The following is a 15,577-nucleotide window of genomic DNA, read 5'->3' on the forward strand; positions in this document are numbered from 1 at the left end:
AACCACACGGAAACAGGCAACTGAGTCTCTCAAACCCCGTAAAGCTCTTTTAAAAGATGGAAAAACTACTTATTTAACACAAAAATTTCGTTTTTAACGACTACCAAGTAAACAAAAACCTCACGGAAACAGGCAACTGAGTCTCTCAAACCCCTTAAAGCTCTTTTAAAAGATAGAAAAACTACTTATTTTACACTAAAATTTCGTTTTTAATGACCCCCAAGTAAAGAAAAACCACACGGAATCAGGCAACTGAGTCTCTCAAACCCCGTAAAGCTCTTTTAAAAGATACAAAAACTACTTATTTAACACAGAAATTTCGTTTTTAACGACCACCAAGTAAACAAAACCACACGGAATCAGGCAACTGAGTCTCTCAAACCCCTTAAAGCTCTTTTAAAATATAAAAAAATACTTATTTAAAACAAAAATTTAGTTTTTAAATAAAACGAACTAAACAAAAACCACACGGAATCAGGAAACTGAGTCTCTCAAAACCCTTAAATCTGTTTTAAAAGATACAAAAACTACTTATTTAACAAAAAAATTTTGTTTTTAATGACCGCCAAGTAAACAAACAACACATGGACTCAGACAACTGAGTCTCTCAAACCCCTTAAAGCTCTTTTAAAAGATACAAAAACTACTTATTTAACACAAAAATTTCGTTTTAAATGACCACCGGGTAAATAAAAACCACACGGAATTAGGCACCTGAATCTCTCAAACCCCTTAAAGCTATTTTAAAAGGTACAAAAACTACATATTTAACAACGAAATTTCGTTTTTAACGACCACCAAGTAAAGAAAAAACACACGGAAACAGGCAACTGAGTCTCTCAAACCCCTTAAAGCTCTTTTAAAAGATACAAAAACTACTTATTTAACATAAAAATTTCGTTTTAAATGACCACCAAGTAAACAAAAACCACACGGAATTATGCAAGTTAGTCTCTCGAACTCCCTTACACATCTTTTAAAATATACAAACATTACTTATTTAACAAACCAATTTATATTATAATTACAGTCAAGTTAATGAAAACGACACATAATCAGGCTAGGGAGTCTCTCAAACACCTTTAAGCCCCTTTTAAATTATACAAAAAATACTAATTTAGCAAAAAAAATTTTTTTTTAATGACCACCAAGTAAACAACAATCTCACGGAATCAGGCATCTGAGTCTCTCAAACCCCGTAAAGCTCTTTTAAAAGATAGAAAAACTACTTATTTAACACAAAATACAGACAAGCAAATAACATGGGAATTCCTATACACGCAAGCAAATAACTGAGTTATTTTTACGTCACAATTTTCAACTTAAAACCATACTTTAATTACCTGTTACGCTTTCTTAACCATCGGAAGTTTAACCTACGTAAATTAAGTTATAGACAATACTGGTTTTAGAAAAACTGGAATAAAATGATTGATACAGTTTAAATTGCACGCTACCTTTGAATAGGCAATGTGATTATACCCACCTAACCAGATTGTACCTACCAAACCAGATTATACCTACCAGAAAAAAAATTTCTTGGCAAAGATGTAATGACCTGTAGAATAGGACTACCAGAAAAAAAAAACCTGTTTGGTACAGGGGCCTTGGCAAAATGGTACTTCTTAGTCTACTTTATATATATATATATATATATATATATATATATATATATATATATATATATATATATATATATATATATATATATATATATATATACATACCAGTACCGTGGACATTATATATAATGTCCTTGGTACTGGTTGTTCACATAAACTAACTACATACACAATTTTGATATTAGAAATCAATATGCATCATTTTTCCTTGCTGAGTCAACTACAGGAGTCACCGTAAAAAAAAAAAAAAAATCCAAGCTCTGTAATCTTCCTCTAGTCGTCTCATACTACCTTAAAAAAATTATGTTAAGAGCTATTTCAAATAAACTAATTTGCTGTGCTTGTACTTCCATAATTTCTAACGTTCATTAAATATAGTAGCCTAATTCTAAAATGCAAATTGTTATGTACTGTTTTTTTTTTCCTAAGGAGTGTTTATAGTTCATGCTATAACACAAACCATGCACGATGGACTGGTCTATTCCTACTACATCTTATTTGAATTTAAGATGCCTAGGAGTATTTATTTTTCCTAAGATATGTTACATTTCCTTCTCTACAATGCATAAATAGTAAATTTTCAGCTTCTGATATACCATTTGGGCTAATCTCGTCTTCAAAGTCAGAAAAAAACCTTTCTTACGCAAAAAAACTGTTGCTTATTTTTAAGAAAAACATTCCGAGAAAAGAAGTTTTTCAAAGAAAACTAAGCATTTTTAAAACCCTTGACGAGCAAAAAGAAAGTCTTATAGTTTTCTAAAATGCAGAAATAGCTGAAATTTTAAGTTTTAGTCATGCAAATTTTGTTTTTATTGTTTTTAAGTTTAAATAAAAATCTTTCATGTGCTAATCATTTCCCGTTAATAAAAATTAGAACACCTAAAAAAAATTCTGTTTTTTTTTCCAATGTCAAATTTATAACTTAATTATTTTCCTATTTTTATTTTTTAACTTCATATTTTTATCATATACTATATTTATAATAAATGTATAATACATTTTTTAGATATATTATAGATTTATTATACAACTTTTATCATTTATAAACTTATAATTGACTTTTGAATTACTGCTTCCTCGATGTCCTACTGTACTGAATCTGCCTTGTAAAGTATTATTGAGTTTTCTTTGTATGCGTGCCACCTAAACATAATATATTGAAATGTCCCTGAAAAGGCAACTCCATTCTTATAAGTCTGATCCCGCAAATTATGACTGTCAAGATTGTCAAGATGAACTCTGTAATTAACAGAGTGTATCAGTGATTATAATCGCTGAATTACTTCGCTTGATAATTATCTTACTTCGCTTGATAATTATCAGTCCCAGCTTATCTTAAATATCATTTTAAGGAGCAAAATAGTTTCTTTTTTAATGTTAATTTTGTTATGTCGCTCTTTGCCTTCATTTGGCTCTTTGCCTGCTTTTAATGGGCGTAAATTGTAGATTATTTTTATGCATGTGTTTCTTCAAATTTTCGTCTTTTAGAGTTTCGTTTTCTATTGACAAGATACTCTCTTTAGGGTACTTTCCGGTCATTACCATAAAGAGTTGGATAAAATTCTTTTACATTAAAAGGACTCCAAGCAAACAGCATATGTTCACCCCAAAAAATGGACAAAAAACTAACAATACCCCGGGTCCATATGGCAATCTAAACTCTTAGAGGGAACTACCATATGGAGAGTGTCTACAATCCTATGGGAAAATCATGGGTTTCGGGGATTTAATCCATAGGACACCTTGCTTTAAGGGTGAATGGGATAATAATGGAATTCTTTTTATTTTTTATTTAATTAACTTAGATTTCTGGTTTAATTCTGCGGTTTTGTTGGTATTGTCATGCAATGAGGACCAGGCGAAAATCATTAACAAGACTAATTAGGCTGTATTTATACCTTCCGATGGACAAAATTCTTGGGGTACGTATCAGAAATGCTTAGTAGATAAGGTAGAATGTTGGACGATATTTTTTATGCGGAGAGAACCGGCAAAGTTTGTGCAACTTCGAAGAACTTCTATTATTACCTTTTAACAAAGCATTTAGGGTAATTTTGCTTATTGTACTTGAGTAATGCTTTTTAATTTCTTTTTATGGCTCCATTTTTTAGTCAGAGAGAGCATAGATCTCAGAGCCCACAACTCGCTACAGCACATCGCTATGTAATTATAGTCAACGAAATGGCACTGACTTAATGAAGGGCGAGATGATTCTATGTCTTACAACATGTAGGCCCCCGCATATGACACTTTTTGGCTTATTTAAAATAAAATGATTATATACCCAAAAAACACAAATTTGGTCATTCATACGTCGTAAATATAGAAAGAGGTATAAGGGTTAAATCTTGTCTTTCTTGATTTGCACTAATCCTCGTTAAAGGTGCTGCGGGGTGACACCGTATCCTTCTTGATTCTCAGGAATATTTTTACAATTGTGTCAAAAGGGGGATTAACTGCAATATCTCACGGAGCATACCAAAAACATACATTTGGTAATTCATACCTACTGAAGGTAATGTAATTGAAACATTATAATATTCTGTACAGTTACCTCTTGTTGGCAGAGGTATGCAGTGTTACTTATCATGGATAGAAAAAAAACATTTGGATTAGCTCTATCAAATTTTCAATCATTAACTTTTTCTCCCTCTTTGGGGCGAAATTGTTGCTTCATGCCACAAAATGACGAAAACCCCTTTTTTTCAAATGGATATTTACTGCATGAACAAACCCAACCAAGCCAAGGGGTTGCAACCCCATCTAGACCTTTCTTTTAGCTATGATTGTTTGACTTTTTGTTACAATCCTTTAAAAAAGACTGATCAAACTTAAGGAAGGGGTAGGCTATTCCATAGCCTACCCCAAGGAAGGGGTAATTATTCCATATACGGAATAATTCCTGTTCGTTTTAAGTTTTAATATGGCTCCTTACTTTCAGTTGAAAAGTGTGTTTTTTTTTTATATTTAATATAGTTTAAGACAGGGTCGTACCAAGTTTTTTTTCGGGGGGAGGGGGGTTACAAAAAACTTTAATAAACGCATCAAAAATTTGTTAATATTCATTTTTGTTACGTGTTAATGAGTCGGACAAACATTTCGGGGGGGGGGCAACTCCCCCCCCCCGTCTGGATACGGCCGTGGTATAGGCTAAAGACAATACCTTAATCAAGAGGACAAAACACACTTCACAAGACGCATCAAAAGGATGATGTGAGATGGTGCTTTTTTTCACTGCGCTGTTTCTGTAGTAAATACAGTTGAGGGATGAGAATAACAGGATCCGCAATGTAATGGTTGGATGCCATCCCTACTGCAAAAGATGATACTATGGGGCTTTCAATCTAGAATTTAACGTCAAAAATCTACCAGCAAAATTTTTGAATAATTATTAAATCATTAGTGATTTCTGTTGGTGAATCGTTGGCTACAAAGCTGTTGTTGGCCCTGATTTGTTGACTATCTGTATTCAAAAGAATGATATCCTAAGCAAGACTGTATCCGAGATTTTATTTTGAGGGAGGGGGTGTACAATTTTTTTTTACCTAAAGCATAAAAAATCTGTTAATATGCAAATGTCTTGCCTTTTTTACGAGGTGGGCAAAAGTATCAGGGGGAGGCTCAAACTGGGCAACCTCCCCTCCCCCGGATACGGTCACTAGTTGATCCTGGTCCACAAGATCATGAGAAAAAACTATTATTATGTAACAGGATAGCCCTAAAATATCTTAAAAATATGAAAAAAACTCATGTTTAGATGCATAGCGATACTAGTTGTCAGTAATAAAGGCTCTAATTGAGTTTCAAACCACACCCGGTGATGAATGACATGCTCAGTGGTGTTTGTCTAGTTAGTGAAATAACGGATATAGCAAGAACACCGCATGAATTTCCTTCTGGTCAGAATAGGTCTGTCGTGATTACTTTTTTGACAAGGCTGTAAAGTCTAGTGGTTTTTAAATTGAAAAGAAATTCAATGAGGTTTGTCTTGTTGGGGATTTTTTTTTTTTGTAATGACACGTGATGGTGGCTGCACACACTGAAATCTTCAAGGAGGAGGTTACGTATCCCTCTAGAAATGTTCTGATGTGTGGTGCCTATTTGAAAAAAAATGTAGGGGGTTTGGATTTTCTAAATGAAGATCCAACAAAATATTCTTTAAGATCACGGGGGGGGGGGGGGTGTATTTTGCATCTTTTCTTTTTTAGATGAAAAAACAAAATACAAAAACGAGTATTTTTCACATTCTAGAGCGGCAGTTGAATAAACCCTCTAATTGAACCCAGGTTTTTCAGACCTAAGTCTGACTATTATCACACTTGTAGGTTAAAACAAAATTAGGTACGACTGCAGGGGCCGTAATTTGTCCTATTCGTAATTTGGTGGGTTGGACTAAGCTCAACTTTTACGTGATTTTCATGGTTGACCAATCAGAATAAAGATGTGAGATAACCTACAGATTCCCAATCTGTATCTACCGCGGATTTGCAAAAGATACAAAGACTTAGGTACTAGTTGAGAATACCCGGTAGTGTTGGGCGATAATTTGATCAAACGATATATCGAAATATCGATATTTTTATTTTCGATATTCGATATATCGATTTCGATATTTCTGATCAGTTCTTTTATTCAGATTAACTCTAGGCTTTGCAAAGTTAAAAAAAAATTGGGTACTTATCTGTTAGCCACTACACACTCGAGAATCTGAATCTATAAAATCATACAACAACCGGTTTATTGCTGTTTGTATACGGAGACAATTAGCTTCGATTCAGTGGAAAACTACATTGTAGCTATATTTTAATAAATATTTAGTTGGTATTTTGGTTTATTTAGGTTAGGTTAGTTATTGCATGCAGCCCCGCTATACTTAACCCCCACCCCACCATCCCCCTAGTGTGCAAATATACAGCCCAAATTATCTATATGATTGATGATTTTATATGATGATTTTTTTTACATATGAAATTGATATCGAATCTACACGGGTCAAAATTAATCCTTCTCTCCTTTGGCGTTTTCTGTCCTCTAAAAGCGATGAGTCTTTATCCGCATCTGCTATCCCTGATTCTGAATGGTACGCATATTATAGATTCAATATATATTATTATATTATTATTATTATTTTATCCTATCTATTTCCCAAGCATAGCGGTTGTTTCTACCCCGTACCTGTAGATCCAAACTCTCGAATGTGTACAGGCTGATAGAAAAGTACCAACAATTATAATAAAAGTGTGTTTCGCACTATTTTTTTAAAATTTGAATAATAGAAAATCAAGCAATAAAAACAAACTTCGATTACAAGAGTGAATATCATAGAAATCTAGACTTGAAATTACTCGGGCTCAGGGTAAAGAAATATGACCTACTGACTACTTTTGGCTATTCAAACTCAGCAACATGTCAATTTTTTTTCCCTGAGCATTTGTTCTACCTTTCAGTGATTAAATAAAAAAAAAAAAAAAAAAAAACAGATTTTTTTCAACTGAAAGTAAGGTTCAGCATTAAAACTTAAAACGAACAGAAATTATTCCGTATATGAGAGGGATGCCCTTCATATACGTTTTTCTAGTATTTTAAAAACAAGCTTCTTATTCTAATTAAATAGCCCTTGTGTTTCAGGAGTTGTTTTTAGATAATTGGAACTCTTTAAAGGAGGGGGTAACTCCCCTCGCATACGGTAAGATTTCTTTTTGTTTCAAGTTTCAATATGTCTCCCTAGTTTCCGTTGACAAAAATTTGTTTTTATTTAATTTTTGGTTGTTTTAATTTAATTCCAGGAAATCATCACTACAAATTCGTCCCTGCTGAAAATTCCACCCAGATATTTTCTTGTGGACAATTTTGCCTAGAAATTTCTCTTACGCCTATTTTCATTTGAAAAAAAAGACTTGTATTTCATTTAATTTTTGATCTTTTTCAAATCATGCCGGAAAACTCATTCAACAGGAAATTTTTCATTGAAATCCCATCCTCCGAATGGAAAGTTTCTTCCACGGAAAATCCTCTGATGAAGAATTTCTCCCGCGAAAAATTTCCACTTGGAGAATATCTCCTGCGAAAAATTCTGCCACGAAGAATTGCTCCCACTGAAAACTTTCCCATGGAAAATTTCCCCCGTGCGAACTCCCTCCCTCCCACAAAAAAATTTCCCAGGCAATTTTAACCTCTCTGAAAATTTACCCCGGATAATATCCCCGGAACATCTCTAGATGTTAAATTGAATCGGCAAAGAGAAAGTAAAATAAATTTGATATAAGAGTTCTGGAAAATCCTCCTGTGTAATATTTCTCCTTATAAGTTCATCTTTGGAAACTTCCCTGCCCATGGGAAATTCTACCTGTGGAAAATCCCCTTGCGCAAAATTTCCCTCCCTAAAAACGTCTGTTTACTTCCAAATAACAGAAACTATATGTAAACAACAGACAAAATTCATAACTTATAGCCCTTCCCCCGGGTACTATGGGGGGATCATGACAATTTCCTCGGAACATCTCTACATCAAAAATTGAATCGGCAGAGAAACATTATGACGAATTTTGTATAGGAGTTGACAAATTCTCCGTTGTAAAATTCCCCCTTGTTAGTTCAGCCCCGGAAACTTCCCTGCCCATGGGAAATTCTACCTGTGGAAAATCCCCCCCCCGACAAGTCCCCCTCCCCGCAAAAGGCCTGTTTACTTACAAATACAAAATATTATACGTAAACAATAGGCAAATTCATAACTTAAAGCCCTTTCCTCAGGTTGCGGGGAGTCAGGTTATCTACGGAGGAACATTTTTTCGATCTTTCAGATATGGTGAACAAAATGAATATCTCAAAATTGGGATCGGGTGTTTTCAAGGAAAAAGGCCTTGAGAGGTGGGCTATTGGTTCTCTAATATCTCGGGTCACCTTAAAAGTGAACTAGAACTGTTATTTTTTTTCAAACGAGCACTTTTCCAACATTCTTGGGCCTTTGAATTGATGCGATCACGCTGGAGAAAGAAAGAGGAATATATAAACATGCATCCGTGATTTTTATTCTGACAAAAAATACTAAATTCTACATTTACGCTGACGGGAGGTTAAAATCTTTACAAGTAGGGTTCCATGATATGCTGAATCTGATGGTACACTTTTCTTTAAGATTCTTTGACTTTTTGGGGGTTTCTCCCCTTTCCAAAAAATCACCCAAATTTTCACAGGCTCGTATCTTTTGATGGGAACACTAAACTGAATGAATCCTGTATATTTGGATTCAGCATAGAAAGCCAACTCTCTTTTATATGAGCAAGGCCTATCAGCTTAGAAGGCATTAATACAGCCAAGGCCTTTTGGAGGTTCTCAGCAACATTTGGAAGTCCTCCTGACTAAACGTATTTTGAGTTCGAGAACAGCTATACCAACTTATGGATACAGGTAAGTATGTTGTGTATCAGCATGTATGAGTCAATGGATTAAATACATCGTTGTTCTTCTTCTCGGCCATTTCCAAAACAATTTTCTATGTTGGATCTTTTCTGCAGGACGTTCACCTGTAAATAGCAGAAAAGGCCGAAAATAGTCAAATCTGTTCAAATATCGTTTTCGATGTCGATATTTCGTTTCGATATCGATAGTTGCTCTGATATATCGATATATCAATATCGATATTGAATATCGCCCAACACTAATACCCGGGCGGTGGCGTCAATTCACGAAAATGCAGGAGGGATTTATTTTTGAAGATCATATAGAAGGGAGGGGTGATTTTTCAGGGAGGGGTGATCATTCAAATGTATGGAGGGTTGATAAATCTGGGCTCCCCCCAAATGATGCCTCCGGAATTGGATCAAAATAATATTAATATCAGGGCTGTATCCAGAAATTTTTTTTTTTCAAGGGAGGGGGATACGAAAACAAACTTTTAAAAATACACCAAAATGTGTTTTATTTTCATTTTCATTAGGTTTTTACGAGTTTTCATTAGGTTTTTATTACACTTCCATTAGGTTTTTACGTGTCTGAAAAAAATTTTTGGGGGAGGGGGCTGAACCCCTGATCCCTCTCCTGATCACGGCCTTGGTTCATATAGGGCTTTTCCGACATACATTTAAATTTTCTGCTCCTGTAGTACGACTCTGACGTTAAAGTCTATGAATAACGTAAATTATTCACAAATCTGATCTATGTCTAATATTTCGCAATATAATCCATGTTGCCAACTTTTTCTTCTTGGATTTCTATTCCTTTTTTTTCTTTTTGTCAGGACCTTTAGTTTTAGTCATACTTCTGACTGCTTGTCTGATCTTAGATAATTGAAGATACAGAGGTGTCACGCACTTAAAAAAACATGTAGGCTACACCATGTGGGGCATGGTGTACATGTTTGTACACCGTGGTGTTCACCATTTGTGCACCATGGTATACAAATGGTTTGACCCTTTATAGCCTACTTCATTCATTATGAATATAAAAAAACAGGCCCATACATATTTAAACGTTTGATTAATTTAGTAATTAACTAATATCCAAAGACTTATGAAGAGAGAAACCAAATAGAAAAAATAATAGAAATTAGTCTAATTTTAATCAGTTTATAGAATTAATTCACTAGATAAGTTTATTGAAATAGAATTATAAATTGACGTTCTTAACTTTATGCTTCTGGGACTGGCCCAAAATTCTACACAGGAACAGCAGAAACAAAATACGTTTTTTGGCTTCCGTTTCTGATATAGGCCTACGTTTAAGGTATAATATGATTGGCTTACAAAACTCCGTCACTGACGGGAATCAATCAAGTCAAAGCAGGACTTTTGACCACCGAACTCTGCAAAAATAATCTCTTTTTTCCTCTTTGTTTAATCCAAGTTGTAAGTAAATATACGGCGGTACAATTTTAGCAATAAGGCACATTAATTTTGATTAGCACTTGAATTTTAATCAAAAGAATTGAATTCACGCCTACGCGGCGCAAAGGCGGAGCAAAGAAGCTCTTTAAACTAATGTTGGACATATATCAATTCTTAATGATTTAAGAGGCACCATTTTCTGTTTGAAAACTATTGTTTCCGCCTGAAAAGAGGAGGAGCTATCAGCGCCTCAGCACCCATATAGCAGGCTCTTTTAGTGTAAATATATGTCTCAAAATGAAGAATTCCCTCCTCCATATCGATGAAAACTTCCATTTGATCAAGAACCTTTCATGAAAGTCTAAAAACACTTGCTCTTTTGAGTGTTTAGCCACCTGATAGAAGATCCACCGACCATCCCCCCAATGTCTAGCGTAATTATGCATTGCTGTATAACCCTTAGTATTACCATGTCAGCGGTCTATAATACGGTTTATTTTGCACGCATTTTTAAGGGGAATGTGCAACCCTGCGGTAGTATAACCTCTGAAACTTGGAAGCTAGCCTATATAAATAAATATCTTTTGAATTGTTGTCTTATAAGCCTGAATATTTCACGACAATTCTCATTGGCTTGGTACGATCGCCCCTTCAAAAAAGCAAACATATTAACATGTAGAAATGACCAGGGATGCACCTGGACGGGGAGCCTCAATCCCCCCTCCCAAATTCCTATGCTTCGATGGATTTTGGGCGCTTCTGATTGGAATTATCAAATAAAATTTGATTGTTAATATTCTCCCCTCCCGAAAATTGTGTTATTATTAAACGTCCCGAAGAACTACTTGGCATGTGCTGGCAGTGACCATTCATCTCAGGAAAATATTCAAGGTTGTATTTTTGTAGACTGGGACTTGATAATGCCGCGTTGGGCTTCTCTGATTCACTGAATTTGACAATGAAACTTAGAAAATCAATTCCCTTTTCGTGAGGTGTTCTTCGTTTTTCTGAGATTTCACAATTCTCGCAGGCTAATAGCTTTTGAAAAAACAAACTTTAAAATAAGGATACTTTTATCATATTTGAAACGAACATAAAAATTAAACTCTATGGTGCTATATTTTTATCAAATATATATTTTTTGAAATTGTTTCTTGTGACAAGGGTCTCTCTTTACTTACCATCTATTACGTAAAACGGTTTGAGCGGGTTCGTGGTTATATCTTATAGCCTATAGGATGGCAAAGGTCTTTTTTTAAGAAAGCTTAAACGAATGAATTACATATAACCTTATAGCTTAGTTCCGGAAATCTTCTGCAGCTTCTAGGGTTCCTGACTATAAATTTGATCTTGTTGGATGCTAACTTCAAACACGCGTCATTTAGCCTCCGTCTATAAGCGCTTTTTCCCTCTTTCTTTTTACCCTGTCAAGATTTCTCGTAGAAAATGTCTGGCAAAGATTTTTTTCCTGGCCAGTGCTCTGATTTCCCTTTTGTGTCGTTTTTATCCACCAACGATCATAACGCAGTTTTTGGCCAAGTTGGCACAGTGCGACTCCAAAAAGGAAGAATTTTGTTTTTATATCTAAAAGTACCTAGTGATTTGAGCTGTTCACTTTAAGATCGTAAAGAGCTACTTAGTCCCACAATGGCTGGTGCATGAGGTAACAACGGTGCGTCTCAATGAAAACCTCTCTAGCACTGTAGGCTAAAGACTTCCATGGAACCTGTATTGGGTAGCATCCTTCTCGAACCCTCGTTTAAGCTTTGTTTTCCGTCGCTTGGGTTTCCTGGTGCTGAGAGGGACTCAGTAGCATGTATCTTGAGGGAGGCGGCTCTTACCTATCTTTGTAATGTGCCATATAAGCCGAATAACGCAACGGATTGCTTTTTATCAATTGTAAGCGGCTGTTAAATCATCTTCAGGGTTGCACCCCTAGTGATTTATCAGTATTTCTAGTGATTTTGTATATCGCATAAATAAAAAAAATCACTACATTAGCACATAAATCACTAGATTATTGAAGAAAATTACTAAATCAACCAAAAAATCACTAAATTTTTTTGTGCAGTTCTTAATGTATGTTTTGATGTTTCCCCTTCTTTGCACTACTTTGTTTGTTAAGTTTGTATTTTTGTCAAACCGGTTTTGTTTGACGCTGTTTTCTTTTTTTACTGAGGACTGCTTGTCGGGAGCCTCCTTGTCAAAATATTTGTATGTTCGTCTCTTCATTGTCTGAAATCTTGTCGTTTTCTTCTGTTATCTCTTTTTCATGATTATGTCTAGCCGCTGTGTACTTAGAACTTCCCTAACACGGTACTCAGTTGTCAGTTTTCTTTTCCATTCCAAGTTGTAATCTGGGTTTGCTAAGTTTTACTGCTAATTATTTTATTTCAAGATCTCATGCAAATGTGGGAAAATCAGAGACGTATACAGGAAGGGGGGGGGGCTCAGGGCCTTGGCCACACGAAACCCTATCTTTTCCCAAATTATTTAACAATTCTTCTTCAAATTATGAAATAAATTTTGTTTTATATTTGACCCCCCCCCTCCCGAAAGAGCTCCTTTGTACATACCCGGATCTAATAACCCCATTTGCCAGGAACATTTTCTTGGTGAGCATGAAAAGAAAATCCGGCATTCTTCCCACTGAATCCTAATGTTTGTATCAAGAAAAATTGAGAAATAGAAGGGCGTTAGAATGTCTAGATAATAGGTTTATGTGCCCTTGCCCTTTTACTCTCTGGGGAAATATTCCCCTCTTCTGGTAAAAATTTCATTATATGGGGACAATATTTCTGGTGGAAATGTCATAAAAACAGCATCCACTTCACCCTCTTTATCATAAATTTCTCCAAGTCTTGTACGGATGCGATCAAAATTCTATTTAAGAGACAGTATTTTACGGATTCGGGGTGGGGGGGGGGGTGTAAAGATGACGGGGCTTTGGTTTCAAGCCAGCATCCGAAATCTTGAAATGTTTTGTCTGTCCCATAACTTTCTTTGTTTTCCATGTAATTGTGCTTGTCCATCTTTCAAATCCAGGTCTCTTTAAATAAATTAACGGGTACAATTAGTTTGAACCCGAGCGCAATATAAAACATCCCATTTTCTCTACTTATCATAGCTTTTTGCTGAATTATTAAGTTATTAAGTAAAATTCTCTGCGTTTCAGTGAAGAGGCTCTAAGCACAAATTGATCGATAACCAAAGAGTAAAGGTTGGGATTAAGTATACACTTTTTCACTTGGAATTCAGTTTCCCCTCACCGTGAGTACATGATCACAATCCTCTATGCTGAAAAAAATGGTAAAGTTTTCATACAATGAGTCTCCTGTATGCCCTTATCCAAGATCACTCTATTTTTTGCAGGGGCCGTAGGGATCTGTTTAATTTATAGGGATGTAAATGGGAGGATCCATATGACTATTGTAAGGGGAGTAATTAAAATCCTTGGTAACGGGAGTTTTGTAAATAAAATTCTTATTGTATCGATAGAGGAACCGGGGGAAACGTTTGACGTAGTCACTGTGTTATTAGATAGCAAATGCTTAGGCATAGTTTTGTATATTTTGGGTGGAGGTTTGCCACCCTTGGTACTTGTCAATTAGCTGGAACCCACGCAAGAAGTCAAGTTTGGTTAATGACAATGAAATAAAACAAAATAGGATGAAAATATAATAGTTTAGAATCAAATTTGGGACATATATTTGCACATTAGGGGGGGGGGGGTAAAGAATAAAATATATTAAATACGTAACCTAACCTATATAACACCCTCATTTGGATGGAAATTGATTTTGGACTTATTAATTAGTCCTAACCTAACCTAAGTTAGGTTTGCAATCCAATTCTCTCTTGAAAGAAACCCGTTTGACTAGTTTCTTAGCATCTTCCGTATACAATATATCGCGTGGGTTCCAGCTAATTGAAAAGTACCTAATCAGACTTTTAAAGATAAAATATAGTAGTTTGTAGACAATATAATTTCGAAACATTATTAATTTTGTGATCCTTCTTTATTCTACTCCCCGGGAAAACTTTTCAGCAAGATTTTTCCCCTAAAGGAGTGCTCCCGATGTAGGTGTTACAAGATCCAAGATCAAGGTGTTACAAGATCAGTCTCTTATCATAAATTAATTTATATCGTGCTTTTCACTGCATGTAAAACTAATGTCTTATTGAATTTTAGGAAAGTCGGAGCTCTGGGAGGAGTAGTAAAACGACTCGGTCGACAAGGGATTCCCTTCGAAGTCGGCATCCCTCGGAAAGATCGGGAGAAACTTCATTGTCTGATGGGATTTATGCTGAGATACCCATGGGTAAGTATTAAAAAACTATACGGAATAAGGCACAAAACATTTAGCGAATAAACAAAGTTTAAAAAGTGTTGGACAATCATTTTATTTAAATGCTGAGTCTACTGGTCCTTTAACATTTGGATAACTTAAGAGTTTATGCAATTTTATGGAGTAAATTTTGTCTCTAACATAGGCAATTCCACGTAGATTCAAGCTCTTAGTAGAATTTACGTTTCGTAAATTTATGTCACGTTATAGAGAAGTCAAAATAATAGTAACAAGATGGGATTTTTGTGTGAGCGATTATTAAATTTTGAAAATTAATTCATAAACTTTTTCTAGAAAGCCTTTGACGCTTGATTAGAGCTTGAATCTCCATCCCAGATTGCAATGTTGAATGGCTTGATTGTGATCTTGGACCATGAATACTGTGGTTTTATGTATGTTTTAATGTAATTTGGAAGGATTTTTTAAAGTGTGAAAGGTTTACTTAATGTAACGTAGCTTAACCCCTTAGCATAAAAAAATTGTAAATAGTGTGATAACTACTCAAGAGCTCGCTACCCCACAAATTAAAAAAAATTCTAATTTATAATCTGTTGGGACAATTTTCTAAGAATAGTACGAGAATAAAATTGCTGCAGTCTTGGTCCCTTACTGTAAATTTTCCTGCCCCCCACTCCTCCCTATAGAAACCTGAAATGACCTGCGTGACTTGATAATGTGAAACCAGAATGCAGTAACAGTTAAGAGCCAATTAGCCCCTCCCCCTGCCGAAATCATAGATTTTTCCGAATTTATGGCACTTCTTATTCAAAATAACAAATAAAGT

At 35.0% G+C, this 15,577-nt stretch overlaps 1 protein-coding gene across 1 annotated transcript in view; it reads left to right on the plus strand.

Annotated features, from left to right (window-relative positions):
* LOC148949055 (uncharacterized) overlaps window positions 1–15,577 on the plus strand; it is a 120,153-nt gene that overhangs the window by 80,091 nt on the left and 24,485 nt on the right. The window contains exon 5 of the mRNA XM_089092809.1: window positions 14,637–14,766. Coding sequence (XP_088948935.1) covers window positions 14,637–14,766 — 130 coding nt within the window. The remainder of the gene's footprint in view (window positions 1–14,636; window positions 14,767–15,577) is intronic.

This window comes from Artemia sp. Qi Xiang Cuo, chromosome 8 (assembly GCF_049724085.1).
Source record: "Artemia sp. Qi Xiang Cuo chromosome 8, ASM4972408v1, whole genome shotgun sequence".
In the NCBI taxonomy this organism is placed as follows: domain Eukaryota; kingdom Metazoa; phylum Arthropoda; class Branchiopoda; order Anostraca; family Artemiidae; genus Artemia; species Artemia sp. Qi Xiang Cuo.